This window comes from Notolabrus celidotus, chromosome 14, assembly GCF_009762535.1.
Source record: "Notolabrus celidotus isolate fNotCel1 chromosome 14, fNotCel1.pri, whole genome shotgun sequence".
Taxonomy (NCBI): domain Eukaryota; kingdom Metazoa; phylum Chordata; class Actinopteri; order Labriformes; family Labridae; genus Notolabrus; species Notolabrus celidotus.
In genome coordinates, this window is record NC_048285.1 from 18339536 (window position 1) to 18357602 (window position 18067).

The window sequence follows — 18067 nt, forward strand, 5'->3', positions numbered from 1 at the left end:
GGATGTCTCTGGATACGTGAAGATAATGTGTTCAGTGCGATGCCTTGAGGAGGCCCGTGGTGTGAGAGAGCACAGATTCAGAAACAGGTAATCAGGTGGACAGTAGTTCAATCTGTAGACAGCATACAGTTTTTGATCCCTCAGAAGAAATCCTGAATTTAAAACAATTACTAAGATGTGGCTCTTAAATGGTAAATTAACCCTTTTATAAAGCTCTTTTATTATTCCTCTCATTCATTTATTTACACTAATGACAGCAAACCATTATGTCAATCAATCAATCAATCAATCAATCAATCAATCAATCTTTATTTGTATAGTGCAAAATCACAACAAACGTTTTCTCAAGACAGTTTTACAAACATAGCAGGTCTAGACCGTACTCTATGTTAAATTATTAACAGAGACCCAACTTCAAGACAGGATACGATCCAGTCCCCTCTTACAGAGAGGACTCAGTCTTATCTCTTAATCCACAATGAGCATTGCACCTCGCCATCTTATAGTGCTTTGAGAAGAACAAGTCCCGGAGCGACATTCAGGTGCACTCCGTCAGCACTATGATTTCATGTGACCCCCGGAGGACCAATTTGAAATAGTAGTGACTTTTATTGAAAAATTGCAGTCAATGTCTTCCCTGTAGTTTTTTCACTTTGCAAAGTTGTTCCGCGGGCCGGATTGGACCCTCTGTTGGGCCAGTTTCGGCTTGCAGGCCGCATGTTTGAGATTTCATTGGCTAAGCCTGCATCATTAGCGAGATAACATTGCTTATCACCTGTTTTCTCCCTCTGCAGCAAACACATAGTGTGGGTGTGAGCTATCTTATTGTAAGTATTAAATCATGCATATTCACCAGGAGACCAGTGTTGTTGTTGTTTTTTTTAGGTTACAGTCATTTCTGCTGCTTTTTGTGAGATAAACTACTGTTACAAAATAAATGATGGTGACATACAATTTTAGTTGAAGTTGAACCCCAACAAATTTGAAATTGAAATAATGAAACTGCTGTGGATGGGGTGATTCATTCAATATTGAACTCTGCCCCAATATAAGGGTCTTCTCATGTCTCGTAGAAAAGAGACGGTATCAGGTTGTATTGCTAGTTGCAGAATTCAAATCAGTTATAAAGATAATGGAAAACACTTTGGAGTGCGCAACAGCTGTTGGTTGTGTTTGTGAATCAGATTACTGTTACAGCAGTCCGTCAGTAAGAAACACATGTTTGTGTTTAAAGTCATACAACAAAACTACAGGAGGCTAAGTTCAAATGATCCAGAAACAGGCTGATAATGTTAAAGCTGTGGTGAAACTGCAACTTGTTAAACTTTAAAGATTACCTCCGGGGCATGTGTTTTGCCTGTAGTGTCAACCTATTTATGCATATCACATATGATGCAATGAACAGTAAACCTCCAACATTGCCTGCCAGCGGGACTCCAGCCTGCTGGTTCTTTAACCGCTCTTGCAAAAGTAGTGAATCTGAGAGGAATTTAGCTTTAGCTTGTGTTTGTTTTCCAGTCGACTGGTACCTTTGGCAAGACAGGAAACCCAGTCCAGACACTGATGTAATTTCTCTTATTGAATCTGTTCAAAACACAATACCAACACTGTTTCGGCAGATCTGTGACTCCGACTCTAGACTTCACCCTCTTCAGTGCCATTGTGATAAGGACCAGCAGGAGCCAAAAATCACACAAAGTGGTTTTGTGTTCTTGTAATGTGGGATTTAGACAGACTGGAATTCAAGTGTTATAGAAGCAAGGCCACACAACAACCCACTGACTTCCTTTCAGTGGGGCAATCAGAGGTCACCACCCTGCAGATGTTGGCTCAGCTGGCTTGTTTTGTCTGCCGTTGCTTTTTGGCTTACAGGTGTTGGTTTTTCTCTGCTCTGTTTGGGTGAAACCACGCCAATCTTAATAAATATTAATGGCACCTTTCTAGACTGTATCCGAGTCACGCACATACTCCATTAATAATGCCTGAGAACACGTAAATCTCATTAAAATGAGGCTCTGTCAAATAAATGAAAATGCAGTTACTGAGTTCAGATGAAACGCTGCCCTTTGTTGTAGCTTCTGAAGCATAATATGAACATTTAGCGTGTGCATGTGTGATTTAGATAAGCTTTAAATCTGTTTGATATTTTTAACAATCCTTTCTTAATTTAGCTAGGCCACACTTTGCCTTCCATGCTGCTGCTAATGAAGCAGTTCAGACTTCTTAAACTGTCAAAAAGATTACAACCAGGGCAGGGCACACACTCTAAAAATGGGAATATAGTAAATATGGCCATAATTGCCCAATTTTCTGCTGTTTTCCCTTTGATTCTTTGTGCATTTGTTCTGCAAATCGCTCAAAATGATTGAGTAAAATAGGAACTTTATCGTAGCTGACATGATATTGAGACAGATTTTGGGCCAGCTGGAAGTCACACTCTCCATATGAGTGAGTGGACATGCAGCCTGGACAAGCCACAGATGATTGTGACCATACAAAACACATTTGCCTCCCATGATCATACTGTAAATACCTGCATGTGTCCCTCCAAGCCCCTTAGATGCCTGAGGATTGTAATATACAGTATGATTGAAAGGAACAAAGGAATTCCTTGATTTTAATCTGGAAAAGCCTCTCGCCTTCTCCAAGTCCTCCAGCGGAAACCCCCCCTTTCCTCAGCAGAGCCACATGAGCCTTTGTTGCACCCTGCCACCTTTTAAAAAGAGGAAAAAACAAATTGAGTAAAAGCTTTAGCTGCTTTCCAACAGGAATTTCTCTGTGACAGATAAAGAGCCTTAATTGAATGGGCGAGGAAGCGTAGGAAGTGTAAGTTCAGCAGATCCAGCGTCTCCTCGCTCTTTGCTATTGTGAAACAATATTTATGTTCCTGAAGAGGTGGTGGATATCTGCTTTGCAGGGCGTCAGAGTCCGCTGCATGTTGTTCTTTGTGCAGTTAAGATGTTTCATCCAGTTTCTCAAACAACTTGAGAGAAAATGTGTTTCAAATTCCCATTTTCTGCATATTTCCCGTCTGCATCAAACGACACAGGTTTACATTCTTTCCTGTCTACAAAAAGGCTCTGCTGTGGACAGAGTCACATGACATGACTGTGTGTGCTGCTGAAAGTTTGTTTTCATAGCAGAGGTGTCAAAAGTATTCACATTCATTACTCAAGTAGAAGTCTAGATACTAGAGTTTAAGAAGACTTTTGTAGAAGTTGAAGTATCAACTCAAGCTTTTTACTCAAGTAAAAGTGTAAAAATACTGGTTTCAAAACTACTTCAAGTATAAAAGTAAAAGTAATGTAAGGGGGGGAAATGGCATTAAGGAAAAAAGCTTAGGCTGTGTCACAGGGGCCTATAGTGCCCTACCCCACCTCCCAAAAAAACATTTTTCTAAAAGCCATAATGACTATAATGTTATATTATTTTGTTAATGTTGAAATATTTGGGTTTCAGCTGCATTTATGCCCATTGAAAATGAACGCTTTTAATTACAATGCAAATACATTAAAGGTGACATATCATGCTAAATCGACTTTTTAATGGTTCTCTACCTGAAATATGTGTCCCTGGCATGTCTACAAACCCCCCAAAAATGAAAAAATCCATTCGGCCCCTGTTCTGATTTCTCCACCTTTCTGTATGTGTGCTGAAACGAGCCGTTTCAGTTTCAGTGTTTTTCATTAGTCATAACGCCGTCCGGTCTGTAACAGAAGTCAGAGCTCGGAGCTTGTTCAGCCCATAGACTGTATAAAATACAACTCAACCCCTCCTCCGTTTTTCAATACCTGCACACGTGTGCTAACAAGGAGCTTAGGAGGGAGGCATGCTAGTTGTAGGCTGTCTTAATAAACACAAAGGTCGGTTTTTCTCCCCATGTCTTCAGATTTGAAGATCTAGTGGATGATTTTTATTTTTCATGGAAAAGTGTTAGCGCTAGTTAGCATAGCCACATAGCTACATGTTCGTCGCTGTGTACCAAGACACACGTCGACATACTGACAAATAAAACAACAAGAAACACAAAATCTGTGACCAATCCTTCAGAAAGGTCCTGCTGCAGACGCCTCTCCGTCAGGATCAGATTCTGGATCAAATTCAGAGTGTTGAAGTAACGCGGGTCTGTGAGCAGCCGTGTATATTCAGCCGACATGTAAACATTAGATCAACGTGCTGGAGAGCCGAGGCCACATCCACTTCCTGAGGGGGCGTGGTCAGAGAGCTCATTCTCATTTAAAGGCACAGACACAGAAAACAGCCTGTTCTGAGCAGGGCTGAAAAAGAGGGGTTTACAGGCATGCCAAAATCTGATTTCAAAGTGTTTTTTTGATCAATAAACTTTAAAGACATGTTTTGGGGACCTCTTAGACCAATATATTTTGATGAAAAAGAGCATAATATGTCACCTTTTAATACAAAAAGCCTAGTGTGATTTTACTAGTTCCAATTTTTTTGACATTTCACCCCTATATGTCTGGATTTGCATCACACACAAAAAGTTGTCAGCGTAGCTATGTACAGCAAGGTCAGGCTGTTTCCGGTCATGAGCAGCAGGTGGCACTGCCCTCCTTCTACTCTTTGCTCCCATATGGGGACAGTTCATACGCTGCACCATCTGCAGTGAGTTCAATTACACTCTGATAAATCCACACACATAACAGCAACAAGCATTCTTTGTGCAGACTCAGCCGATAGATCAGACTCCTCTCTAATCTGTTGGCCATTTTTGAATACCAGTGTTTGTCGGCTTCTGCACGGCTCTGTGTGCAGAGGTTCATTCCAGCCCTGCTGGCCCTGAGCCAGATGACCCCAGACTGTAAACAGGGACAGTATATACTGTATAACAATTTAATTATCAGTAGCAATGTGATCCTCCAAGCGCTTAATTATCATGTCGGGTGTATCTGACCAGAGGCCAACATATGAGTTCACACAGAAACGTTTGTATGTGTGCAGTCTGAGATTGTATATCTGAAGGCATCCGTGCCTCAGGCTTTGTCAGCCCTTTCAGACAGTCCATGATAATCACCCTCATGATGAAGGCCGGCCACAGAGGATTAAAGCAGACCTGAAGTCATCCACTCAGACACCATCTTTCCTCACAGGAAGTAACGTCTCCTGTCTGGTAGCCTGCGTCACATTCTGCGCCCTCTCCTCTCATCCATGCCAGTTCTCTATGTGTGTCACATTAAGAGGGGATTTACTGAGATTTGCTTACTGTGTGGTTTGATAGACTGACATGTCTGTTGCTTTGATACTATTTGTGTTGCTCTGTCTACTACTTATGGTAGTTATTACTGTTGTATAAGTTGGCACACTTTGCCGGTAGAGCTATTAAGATTGGGATCATGTTACGTTTAGTTCTTCCTCCCATAGGCAGAAAATGAATTCTCAGCTGAATTCTGCCTCTGTTTTTCCTCTCCACCTCTCTCCTATTTTAAACTAAAACACTGAAGATTAGATCCCAGCCCAGACACAAGCAGATCTTTTCAAACTAGACATCTGTCTCTGTGGTTTAGACAGTGTCTGGCCATAAGTCACTTTGATTGTTGTAAGCTAAAAGTCATGCAGTAGATACCTTACACTCATTGAATCCATTCAGTCCTGCACAAAGCAGAACGTAATCACAAAATCCTTATTCCTTAAGAATGAACAAGTATTATAAGACTCACAGGGCACTGAGATCCATTGAGATTAAAGGAAACGCTTTGTGTTGTGGCCCACTTAAGTGTGTGTGTGTGTGTGTGTGTGTGTGTGTGTGTGTGTGTGTGTGTGTGTGTGTGTGTGTGTGTGTGTGTGTGTGTGTGTGTGTGTGTGTGTGTGTGTGCGTGTGTGTGTGTGTGTAAGAAAGAGGACAGAGAAAGTGTGTATTAGATAGAAAGATTATTTGTAGCATGTAGGCCACAAATCACCTCTCCTCCCTACGAGCACAGTCTCTCTCTCTCTCTCTCTCTCTCTCTCTCTCTCTCTCTCTCTCTCTCTCTCTCTCTCTCTCTCTCTCTCTCTCTCTCTCTCTCTCTCTCTCTCTCTCTCTCTCTCTCTCTCTCTCTCACACGCACTCACACACAAACACACACACACACACAAACACTGAGTCCTCTTGTAGGGCTCTGGCCCTGGTACCACCAGCTCAGAGGTCTGGGTTGGATGTGACAGCCTTTGTGAGAAGTTATTTGCATACTGCTGTTGCCCTTGTCTAATGCATGGATTACATATCATGCTCTTTTTTTTTTTAGATTGTTGTTTCTTTTCCTATATCATGGTAAACTATGAACAATGTTCACCTAAACTATTTATGCTCTAAACTTTTGTTGTTGTTTGTTAGTCCAGACGTCACGTGTGTCTTTTAAGAACGAGCAGGCTGAAGTTAGTAGGGCGACAACAGGTCAGATGTCACTCTCTGCAGACACTTGAGCTGCTCGCTCATCTGCATATCAGCTGCACATTGGCCACAACAAGAGAAGGGCGGAGCTATTGAAATAGTCCAGATGGAGAGTGAAGATCCAAGGGCGTACCTGTTTAAAATAAGGCACTTCCAGGTCGAGTTTGGGGGGGCAGCAGTGGGCTGGAAAAGAAACCTGGATGCCATCTGATTGGCGAGGCAGGGAAACTAGGTGCTCTTACGTAATGTGGGTTGCCCTGAAACCAAAGAAGTGACAGTCTCTCTTTGAGGAGCTTTCCAAGGCCCTTTTTCTGTTTTCTCCCTCGGCTCTGTCCCTGATTTGAAAGGAATACTGCTGGAATTGAAGGGATATTATGGCAGCTAATACAGTAACAAACAGTGATGCTGAGGTATGTGCTCGTTGCTTCTCTTCTTGCTGACACTGCAATTATGTGTATCTCTCTGTGTGTGATTTACTCTGTGTTCTCTTCCAACATGGTTGTTTGTGGCTACACATGAACCGGGGTATGGATTATCCACACAAGCTTGACTGTTCACATGGATGCATGTGACCAGGCTTTGTGTTTAACTATAATTTTGCACAAGAAATTAGGATTTTCTGCTAAGTTGTTGAAAGGTTATCCACATGACTGTAGTGCATTTCTGAGTGTTTCCCTGCTTCCAAGCTGTGTGATGTTAAAATGCACATGTATTGATCACGTATGACAGCTTAATGCACTCAGTGTGTGGAGAGAGTTGCAGCCGCTGATGGAGGAAGACATTGTTCCTGACAGTAGTGCACTTTGTCCAGAGATGCACGCACCTTTAGTGCACCGTTGTCTTTTTTTGTTTTTTAGCTTCCTCTGCACTTGTTAAGCACAGAGAAAAAATAATTGTGTTTTCTGTTGCAGTGAATATCTGGAGTTTAGTCACGTGGGAATTTGCATCAGCTCTATAGCTGTGGGAGTGTGTGTGTGGAGAGGGGAGACTATTTCTGTCTATCTCTCTCTCTCTCTCTCTCTGTACTGGGCCAGCTTCACACAGAGCCCTGCTCTAACCATCCAAACAAACACAGCATTCACACAGAGCGCACATGGCTCACTTCACCACCTGCTACTGGCCGCACCACAAGGGGAAATCTCACTGGTATTGAGCCTGTGCAGTCCACTTTCACGAAAGAGGAATAAACACAGTGTTGTTTCTGTTAATGCCTTTGAATGCTTTCCTCTTAAGATCACACTGTGTATCAATCAGCTGCAAACCCACTGTATGCTACATCTCCCAGCGTACAGTTTAGTTAGCATTCCTGTCAGCAGAAGGTGAACATGCTGGAAAAAATGATTTTGCATTCATTGAGTTACTGCACAGTTTTTATTCAAGCTTGATTGTTCTGTCTGAGCTGAAGTTTTCTTTCATCACAGAAAGTCAATAAAACTGTGGAACTGGGTAATTTCTTTATGACCTCAGACTGCTTCTGGATGCATTTCCCATGTCATGCAGGAAGAATTAGAAGTGGTCTTTCCCCTGAGAGCTGTGTTTTATGCTAAAAAATCACCATCCATCAGCAATATGGCAGGCAAACTTACAACCACCATCCAAGAGTAACAAAGCAGTGAAGTCAACCACACAAATTTTTTTTATGCTGCATTGGGTTTCATGTCCTCCAATTGTTGTTCAGGGATTGAGTTGGCGCTCCATAAAGTTTGAAATAAACACAAAGAACATGTGCTTTTATAAGAAGGATAAGCGCTCAGTGAAGAAACCTACCACATGGTTCCTGATGTCCCCACACAACCTGAGGTATATGGTGACAGCTTTATTAAGTGGGCACCTGTGTTCACCGGTGTTTCACTAAGTGAGGCACTCAACACTTCGGGGAAGCTAGTGTCCCAGAGCCACTCCCCTCAATGCCTGCTTCCACCACACACTCACACTCATGCTCTGTTCAGGCAAGCTACAGTTAGTGCCAGCACCAATACCACCTTCCCAACCACATGGCCTCTACTGGCCCCGACAGCCTTACAAACATCAAAGGGAAGCATCTGCAGCGAGATGTTTGTAAGAGGACAGCGAAGACAGGGCCAGGGTGAGAAGTCTGTTTGGACTAGAGCTCTCCCCTGCCTGGCTAGGCTGTACTCTGTACCTTCCCTTACTTCCCTCATGAGAGCAGACAGAGGGGGAAAAAGGATAGAACCAGACTTATCCTACTTCGTCCCCCATCTGGCATTATTTATCTTCTTCCAGATCCCAGTAATTTGAAACATCATCACCCTCGTTAGTCGACACCAGAGTTGCTAGTCGACTAAACGAGTGATCAATATTTTAGTAATGTAGGCCTGAAATGGGGGCATGTGTTGTGTCTGAGCTGTTGTGTAGCCACTCGCCAGTAGCCGAAGCTGTAGCTCCAGTTTATGACAACTACTATCTGGATATAAACAATCATAGGTGACAGTAGTGTTGTAGTCAAGAACACATTAACCAAGACCAAGACATTTAGGTATCAAGAACGAGTCAAGAACAAAACCAAGGCAGGGCAAGACCAAGACAAGACCAAGACCATATATATCAATGAAAAATTCATTATGAGAGTTAACAAAATAAAAGACTTCGCTTTATTTCATTTAAGTTTGCTTTGAATACTATTGACAGCAACAAACAAGGTTCGGTTTTGTCTTTGTTGCCTTCCCTTTGACTCCTTAAAGTTCGTTTATTTCTCTTATCACAGTAATGACAGGGACACAGAGTGCATCAGTGGTGGTCTCGACCGGTCTTGATATAAAATCCGGAGCATGACGCAGTTTGGTGTATCTTAATTTCAAAAATAGGGATGAAGTTGTATGTGGGATGTGTCTGATTAACTCGATTGGAGCGATATGCATCAAATGCAGACTTGTGGTTGATAATGTAATTTAAATAAAAATTTGCCACATTCAGCAAACCTGTGTGTCTAGCTTTGCTTAATAAATTGTGCTTGGTTTTGACATTGTTTTCTTACCTTTAGACTAGTCAGGTAGTCTGAATTTTAATTTCCATTTAAACGACAGGCAAATCAGTCGCTTCAGAAACCCCCTACTACAAACCTCCTATCCTACTTCTACTGGGAAAATCCTATCTTTCTCTACATATCAAAACGTTTTACTTTCATATATCTCCATTGATTCTATGAAATTAACTTTCCACTGACTGGTCGACCATCGTACTATGTCAGGCCTCCAGTTAGTGCAGACTATCTCCTGTGGAATTACAAGTTTTCCCTCCAAATCCACCTACATCTCCCAATCCTTATACCCACAACACCAAATCCTCACAGAAAAGCTGAATGGCTGCCCTCTTCTACTTTCAATTCCTGCCACTTTTCAACACCTGTTTATGCCTCCATGTATACCTACCCTACACACCAACTTTGGGACCTGACAATATGCCTCACCACAAGTCCTATCCCTGGCTTGCAGACTTGCCTCAGAAACATTCCCCCTTCCCACAGCGCTGTCCCCCTCTTGTGAGCTGTGGTTTTTACTACCTATTGCTGAACTTCAGCAGACTGACTCAACCGACTTCTCATCACGCACTGATCGATAGAGTGACTCTGCACTTCTTTCACCACACACTCCTTCTTTCCCTAATGCGTTCAAAGGCCATTGATTGAGGTTACTTTTTGCCAGTCACAAGGACAAATCTAAAACTTCCTTCCCTTGATCATACCATCCCTGCCCTCCATTGATTCATTCATTCAACTTATAGAGCTGAAGTTCCAGCTCCAGAGGATAGGTTCGTGTCCGTGTCCTCTGAATCGCTTATCCATTGCATAGAGGTTTCAATCCCTTCATAAAATATGTCCCACATCCTCCAAAGGTGACTTCCTCTACAATGGTCTCCTTGATAGGCCTGGAAGGTTATCATTTGTTTCTGTAGCTGTGCAGCAACATGTCATTTGCCCCTCAGACTGCCCATTAAATTTCATTAAAAATGATTGGAGTCTTTACTGTGTATGCAATAAACTGCTCTGAGGTCAAATTGTAGTTTAAGCAGTGCACCCACTTACCTCAGGTCCCATGACAAACAGGACATACCAGGCTAAAGTGTCCTCCTGAGTGGAGATCTTACAGCAGATTGAAGTCCAGCATGTGTGTGTTAGATGCACAGTTTTATCAGTATTGCAGGAAATGTCAAAGAGGCAGCTTTTGAAAAATGAAGATATGATGTCATTAGCAGGAGCTCAAAGTCTCTGCCCTCAAATATTTGTTTAATTCCTGCAACTCTTTAATTTGGCTGACGTAGAAAATGTGAATGAATGTGTGGAAGTCTTAAAATTAAGTGTACTTGAGTTGTCCTGTTTATATGAAGACATATTGTCACACATCAGCTCTAATACATTTATGTTTTTACCTCCTCCAAAGGAATGAGAGTCATGTGTCTTTCCCTGGGGCTCTCAGCAGCTTTATGCCACTTTGGACCTGAACCAGCCACACTGCGGTCTCACCTGGTCTGAGGCTTAAATATTCAGCACTGACAATCCCTGCATGGTACTGCTCAGGATAAAGGTTTCTTATTATTAGTCATGATGAACTAAACCCTGGAGAGGAGCTGAAATGTCAGTGCAGCCAGTTATGGAAATTGTAATTGGTTCAGGTCTCAGCTGTGAGACTCTGTGTTGTATCCTAATGAAAATGTGTGAAATTGATGTCAGAGCCCATTAGGTTTTATCCTAGTAATAGAAAACTGCTTTCATACCATGATATTAATTTCATTCTATACATATGAAGCTACACTTGTGTGAATCTTACACAAAGTAAAGCTAAAGTTTTTATCATGAAAAGGGCTTTGACATTGATTCATATTCAACTGGCTTATCAGAAGTTTTTTGTCTTATTTTAAGTACAACCTCAATTCCATAAAAGTTTGGATGCTGGGTAAAATGCAGGCAGCACTGCATAGAAAAGAAACATGACTCTGTAGTGGAACTCACTGCATGGGCTAAAAAACACTTCCAAATATTGTCTGTGAACACAGTTTGTTTCTACATCATGCAGGTTAGAACTGTACCATGCAAAGAAATCATATATTAACCATAGACTGTATAAAATATGGACGTAGAATCCGTGACGTCACCCATCTGTTTCTGAAGCACTGTTTTGAGGTGTGCCATTCATTGGAAGACTAGTAATCTCGATATGTTCGAAATTGCCACGTTGCAATAAAATTCACCCCCCTCACAGTGAGAGCACATCGAGAAATTAGCTATCCAGACTACACTCTTCTTTTGTACCAGGCTGTAAACATGTGTATTTCTGCTGTAAAGATCGTCTTTTTCCCATTCATGTTTATGTGACTTCCAGTACTTCCGGAGCCAGCCTCAAGCGAATCCTTGATGAACTGCAGTTTTTAACACTTCCGCATTGGACTCATATTTTTAGACTGGAGGTTGCCGCTTGATATAAACATGATCCAGAAATTCTGGAGCCTGAGCCTGTTAAAGATGAACTGAGGCAAAGTGGAAAACTTGTGTGGTCTGACAAATCAAAAAGTGACATTCTGTAAATCATGGATGCTGCAACCTCCGCTCAAAGAGGGGAGGGACCACCCAGCTTGGTATCAGTGCGCAGCTCAATAGCAAGCTTCGGTGTTGGTATAGAGATGCATGTACCCATGGTATGGATAGCTTAAACAGGCAACTGGAAAGGCACCACTACACTGACACAGATTCTGTTTGGTAAGCGTCTTGGGATAATGTTTGTTGTGATTTGGTGCTATATAAAAAAGGTCGATCAGTTGATAATGCAGAATAATATATACAGGTTTTGGAGCAACATATGCTTCCATCCAGACAATTACCTCTTCAGGGAAGATATTGCATAGTACAGCAAGAAGATGCCATACTGCATTTTGCACATATTACAACTGTATGGCTCCTTAGTAGAAGAGGCTTGGCTGCTTAAAGCTGGGGTTGGTAATCAGATTTGGATACACTTTTTGTCATACTGGTTAAAATGATCTTTATGTCCTGATGGCAATCAATACATGATGTGTTCTTAAAAAAGAGCAAAGAAAAGCTGCTATCTACAGCCGGAGTTAACCTGGGAAAACACCAACCAATCAGCCTTTTTTGGGTGGCAAAACTTAAACCATTCAAATCCCGTCCTGCTGTTCTGCCCGCCTCCTGTGCGTACATTCCCCCCCCCCGGCATGCACTCTGAGTCCCCGTCTCCTGCCGCTGCTTCCCCTGACTGCCCCTCTCGCTCGACCTCGGGCCTGTCCCCTCTGAACTGATGAGGTGCTTTGCTCAGGACTGTAGTCCGGATCAGAGTCTAAAAAGCTCTCACCACGGGGCTCTGACAAGCAGCAGAATGAATGACATTTAGTAAGTCCTACAGAAATGTAGATGCGCTGTAGGGATGACGAGCCGATTTGTGAACACGTTGAGCTTTACTTACCGGTCACTGTCGGCCGTTACCACGCCAACCAACAAAGCAACAATCAATGTTTGAATGAATGAAAAACTTCTCCTCTTGTCTCTCCTCTCTCCCGCTTACACACTCTACACCTCTCCTGATGCCTTCACTAACCGTCAACACTGTAGGAATTAAGAACATCTACACTGAACACGTTTAACAAACAGTAGAGTTGTTACAGTATTATATATGTGTTATAACTTTTCTCCTGAAATCGTGTCACCAGTACAACTGGATAATGCTAGCATGATAGTTGTGAGTACTAACAGCAGCCATGTTTGTTTGTGTTTTTAACTTTCACTATGATAATGTTTTGGTGAGGACCGGTTTTGAATCAGTCACCATCATATGGTCGCAAGTCAGCGGCGCTCGTGCATGTGAGCGGGGGGGCGTCGTTTTGGAGGAGCTCTGAGGGAGGAGGGGAGGGGTTAGACGGAGTCATGAGGAAAAGCTACATTCAAATTCATGCTAGTTTTCCGAGACTGCCAACCCCAGCTTTAACTAGCCCAATTTATCCCCTATTGAAAACAACACACTGGTCTCCTCAGTTCTAAATAACAATTTGAACAACACTCTGCAACAACAGAGTGTTGTTCAAAGAAGATGTGATGCATCAATAAAAAATGCCCCGGCCTAACTTTTTTGAAACGTGTTACTAGCATCAATTTTTAAATGAAAATATATTTTCCAAAAATCAACGTCATTTTCCAGTTTCAACCTTTGATATGTTGTCTTTGCACTACTTTCAATTACATTTGAGCCTGAAATGATTTCAAAACCATCAAATTATGTTATTTTAAACATTTTAAACAGCACCCTAACTCATATGGAATTGTGGTTATAAATGGGATCAGTGAATAGAGTGACTCACATATAGCTGGATTGATGTGTATTGTTGTAAAGTCAATCAATATTTTTCTCTAGTATATTGATTATCTGCTTTACATGAACAGGCATGTCATTAGTTTTCTATTGGCTTTAGTCTTGAAGTCGCCATGCTGCTGAGTTTGAACACAGCGTAGACTTTGCTGCTCACAAACACACAGTTGTTGCAGATGTTTGTAAAGGACGATTGTGAAACCAGACAATTTCTCTCATGCAATGACGGTTTTTGAGCCTTTTTTTGGAAGAGTTAAGTTGTAACATAAGACTCTGCTTTTTCAAACTTCCACCTAGACTGCAGTGGCGCTGTGGAAAACTGACGTTCACTGAGTGATGCAAAAAGAATAAATCAATCAAACTAGATAGAGGCATAGGAAAGAGTTCTGTGACTGAAGAATTCTAATGAATCTGAAAAGTTTGAGTCAAACTGAACTATCACAAAGTTTTAACTTGGAAAGAGAGCTCATAGTCAAATTTGTTCTAATCTCTCTTTTGAATGTCTGAGATTATATCACATTTTTGCAGAAGTGGAGCTGTTCCTACTTCACGCAGCTGCAAGTCGCAACCACAAAGTTGATCAGACTGGACTGTCTATTTTGTTGGAAAGCATGATGTCAACAATGACGACAACTCCATAACAAACACTTTTGTTCTTGAGCCGCATTCATCTCTGTTTCATTTGTGCATCTGCTCTCTCGTGATCCATTCAACTGTTTAGTTTATTAGTTATTATCTTTCATGCATTTTTGCCTTTATTTATAGGACAGCTGAAAGAGAGCAAATATAGGGAGTGGAGGGTGGGGGAAGACATGCAGCAAAGGGTCAAGGCTGAGACTGAGAGTCAAACCAGTGACTGCTTCAACTAGAACTATAGCCTCTGTACATGGAGCGACTTCTTTCTGGTGTTTTCTCCCAGCTGATTGTCATGATATCATAAAGGGACAGTCCACCCAGATCTTTTGTGTAGCGTAGAGCAGAAGCTCAGCTCAAAAGCTAGATTTGGCATCCAAATTAGGTAAAGTGGACCTAATGAAAACTTAAGACATGTAATGAAGGAAGAGTGATGTTAAGCCGTTAAGTGAGTGGTGTATAATCTCAGACACTTTGTCATGGTGGTGGTGTTTGTCATGAAGAGCCAGAGGTTTGGAGCAACTTGCTGCATACATTTGCATATTAACAAGGTAAATTCTTCCATGCTTAATGTTGCATAAAAAGATGTAGGTTTATTAATAGTTCATAATTAATTCATTTAATGCTTGATTAGTGAACTAATTAGTATAGTGGGTGACTTTTTAAAAGTCATTTGTGATCATTACAATGAGAACACACAGGTTCCTCCTATAACTCTGCCTTTAAGATGTGTGTATCTGATGGTCCATTATTGTCAACGTAACATGTGTAAGGCAAATTTTAGATACAAACACATCTTTGGAAAGAGTTCATTCATATTGTGTTGTATGCATTAGCAGTCCCATATTAATGTAGAGCTCTTGTAAGAAATAAAACAACACAGCAGCAGCACAGTAGATTCAGCATCAGAGTGTGGGTTGGTTTGTAGCCTGTGATCTGTGACGTTTGGCCTCGTCAATGCTGCTGATCAGTTTCCCGGGGCGTTGGGCGGCTCGATGGGGCTGAAGGGCGCTGTGTCCTCTGGGACGGAGGCGTATAAATGCTGTAGCCTCTGGTTTTTGCTTCCTACTGCCTGCTGGAGTGGGCATGAGGAGCAGTATACGCAGAGGCAAGAAGAAAAGGCGCCAAACGCTGATAACAGGTATCACAGGTGAGGTGCTGCAGGAGGGGATGGGAGGATCTGTGTAGACTGAGGGTGGGGAGGATGCAATGCAAGTTTTATGATCTGTGCTCCCAAAAGGGAGGAGTGTGTTTGAGTTTTAATTTTGTCTCAGTCTATGCTGCTGCTGTGATTTTAGGAGGAGATTATGTAAGATTTGGTCGACAACTATCTTGAGCATTTCAAAACAGAAAGTATAGAACTGAATGATTTCTCTACATTTCTGCTCCAAAGTTGTCATCGCTTTGCAGCAGACCATCTCTTTTAGGTCACTGGATCCACCATGTTGGACATTGATCTCTGTGCATTGGTTTGTAGCAAAGGAAAGCAGGTCACTGATTTCCTAAACTGAAACAATCAATCTCTCCTCTGCCCTAAAGCTCTAAGTCTCAGGATAATTAAAAACTGCGGGGTGAGGATGGAGGACAAAAAAAGAGCAGGGAAAAAAAGATGTTTCACGAAGAACAAGATGAGATTACACTTAGTATTTTGGGATTATCAACATGTAAGGAAATTAAACTAATCCTGAGTTTTCCTCCATGTGAGTGAAATCATGCAGAATCATGCCTCTGTGTGTCTAACTCTGGTGTTAAAACTTTCCTCAGACTATTAATGACTCCCTGCATTATGTAAGTGCAGCTGGCACAGATAATCTTACCTGCTGGTACTGACACTGGTGCATTTTTAATAGTGCCTGAAACACTGTGTAGGGTGATATCAGAGAAGCTAATAATGTTAGGCAGTGCTGTAATGGCAGGAAGCCAGATTGTACCGATATTCGACAACAACATAGAAAGGACAGCACTCAGAGCGCCATTATACATCCCTCAATCATCTCTCAAACAGCCATCTTATCTGCTCTGCAGTCATACCATTTCCTCTGCTAAATGGTATGTTGATGTTTCATATCTCCTTTGACCTTTTTTTAATCACTTATTTTTTTATTTTCTTTCTTGTCCTCACTGCCTTTCCTAAACATTTCACTCCTCTTGTTGCCCCATACGCGACTCCTCAACAACATGCACCTGATTGCTTCATTGTGGACTCTCTGGGCATCCTACTCCTCTTTTTTCCTGTCATGCCCCTCCTGCTCTTTCTCCCCGTGTGTGCTTCCTTCTGGTTGGAGATTGCAGAGTGCACTGTAGCCCCAATAGCAATGGCGGACAGTGACCACGAGGCTCACTCTTCGTCAGATGAGCATCACTCTCGCCCTGCTTCTGCTAATCACAGCAGGGACCATGAGGCTGAACAGGTACTAGTGACAACCTCAAAGACATCAGGACTCCGTTTTTAACCCCCTTACTCGACCCCCAAGAACAGGCCAACAGCTGAATTTAAATGCCTAATTGCTTTCAGAAGTTCCACTGCATTATTTATCAAAGTGCTCAACTAGCAGGGAGACAATAGCCTGTGGGAACTGGTGTCCCTTTAGCCGTGTATCCTCTTACAGGAAAACTACATTCAGTTTAACTTTGTGACACTCTGGTTTTTTAATGCTAAAAAAAAAACAGGATTGAAAAATGTATACACAATGCTTGAAATATTAATTTTCCTCATAGATCCATTAAGGAGTCTTTTGTAGCACACATTAGCTCTGCTAAATTAAGTGGTCAGGAGACTTAAAAATCCATAAAACCATAATATCCTTATCCATCTTTTTCAACGAGTGTCCCATTAGATTTATCCCTAAGTATCACAGATCATTCAATTTGAGTTTCATATTTTCTATATAATACAAATATTTGTTTCCCATTACCATAAAATATGATGAGCATTTCTAAAATGATGCATTCTCTGGATCTCCATCTCCTCCCCTCCACATGTCCTCTGCCCTTTATTTTACACCCCATACATCCCCTTCAACCATGGCGTCTCTCTAGCACTCAAGCCAATCAGACGACTCAGAGGTGGAGAACATTTTGCACGACCCTCACCACCATGGAGGGCACGGGCACCACCACCACCACCACCATCACCAGCAACAGCACCATGACCTCGATCATGATCATGATCATGATCATGACCATGACCATGACCATGACCACAAGCACCAACTCCAACTTGGCCATGAGCCTCATGATGCAGACAGCGAAGCTGAAGGCCCAGACCGCCCCCACACCCCATCTTATTTACGTCCCCCCGTTGCTGGTGCACAGTCGGATTCTGGTTTTGAGCCGAGTTTACCTCAGAGCAGGAGTGTGGAGTTTGACTTGTCCTCCATCAGTCCCACCAGACCCAAGAGTCCGTGGGGTCGATTCGACCCGTACAACAATAATGAGGTAACAGAAGGAGCACAGCTGCAAGAAGGAGGAAGATCTGAGGGGTTTAGTTCTGCTTTCAGAAGTTATTTGTTGATCTGCTTTAATGTGTTGAATTAATTGTCTCCAGGTTGATGATTGGTTTGTGACAGCTTCTTAAAGATTGTGTAAGAAAAGGCTGATGAGTTTTTATTTTTCATGGCTTGACAGCTTTGATTGAGACTCGTCTGCTGTTTGCTTTGGTTGAGTTGTTAACCAGTGGTGTGGATCACACAAGTATTTAAAACTGTGTTGAAAAGTTATT

General features: G+C 42.1%; 1 protein-coding gene across 4 annotated transcripts in view; it reads left to right on the plus strand.

Annotated features, from left to right (window-relative positions):
• The window catches only part of sept4b (septin 4b), a 52145-nt gene that overhangs the window by 26468 nt on the left and 7610 nt on the right, over positions 1–18067 (plus strand). The window contains exons 1-2 of one of the 4 annotated variants that reach the window (XM_034700690.1): positions 16662–16757; positions 17386–17784. The exons of the other annotated variants lie outside the window; for them this stretch is intronic. Of the exons in view, the coding sequence (XP_034556581.1) occupies positions 16662–16757; positions 17386–17784 (495 nt within the window). Of the gene's footprint in view, positions 1–16661; positions 16758–17385; positions 17785–18067 lie in introns of those variants that run through there. 4 annotated transcript variants of the gene reach the window in all.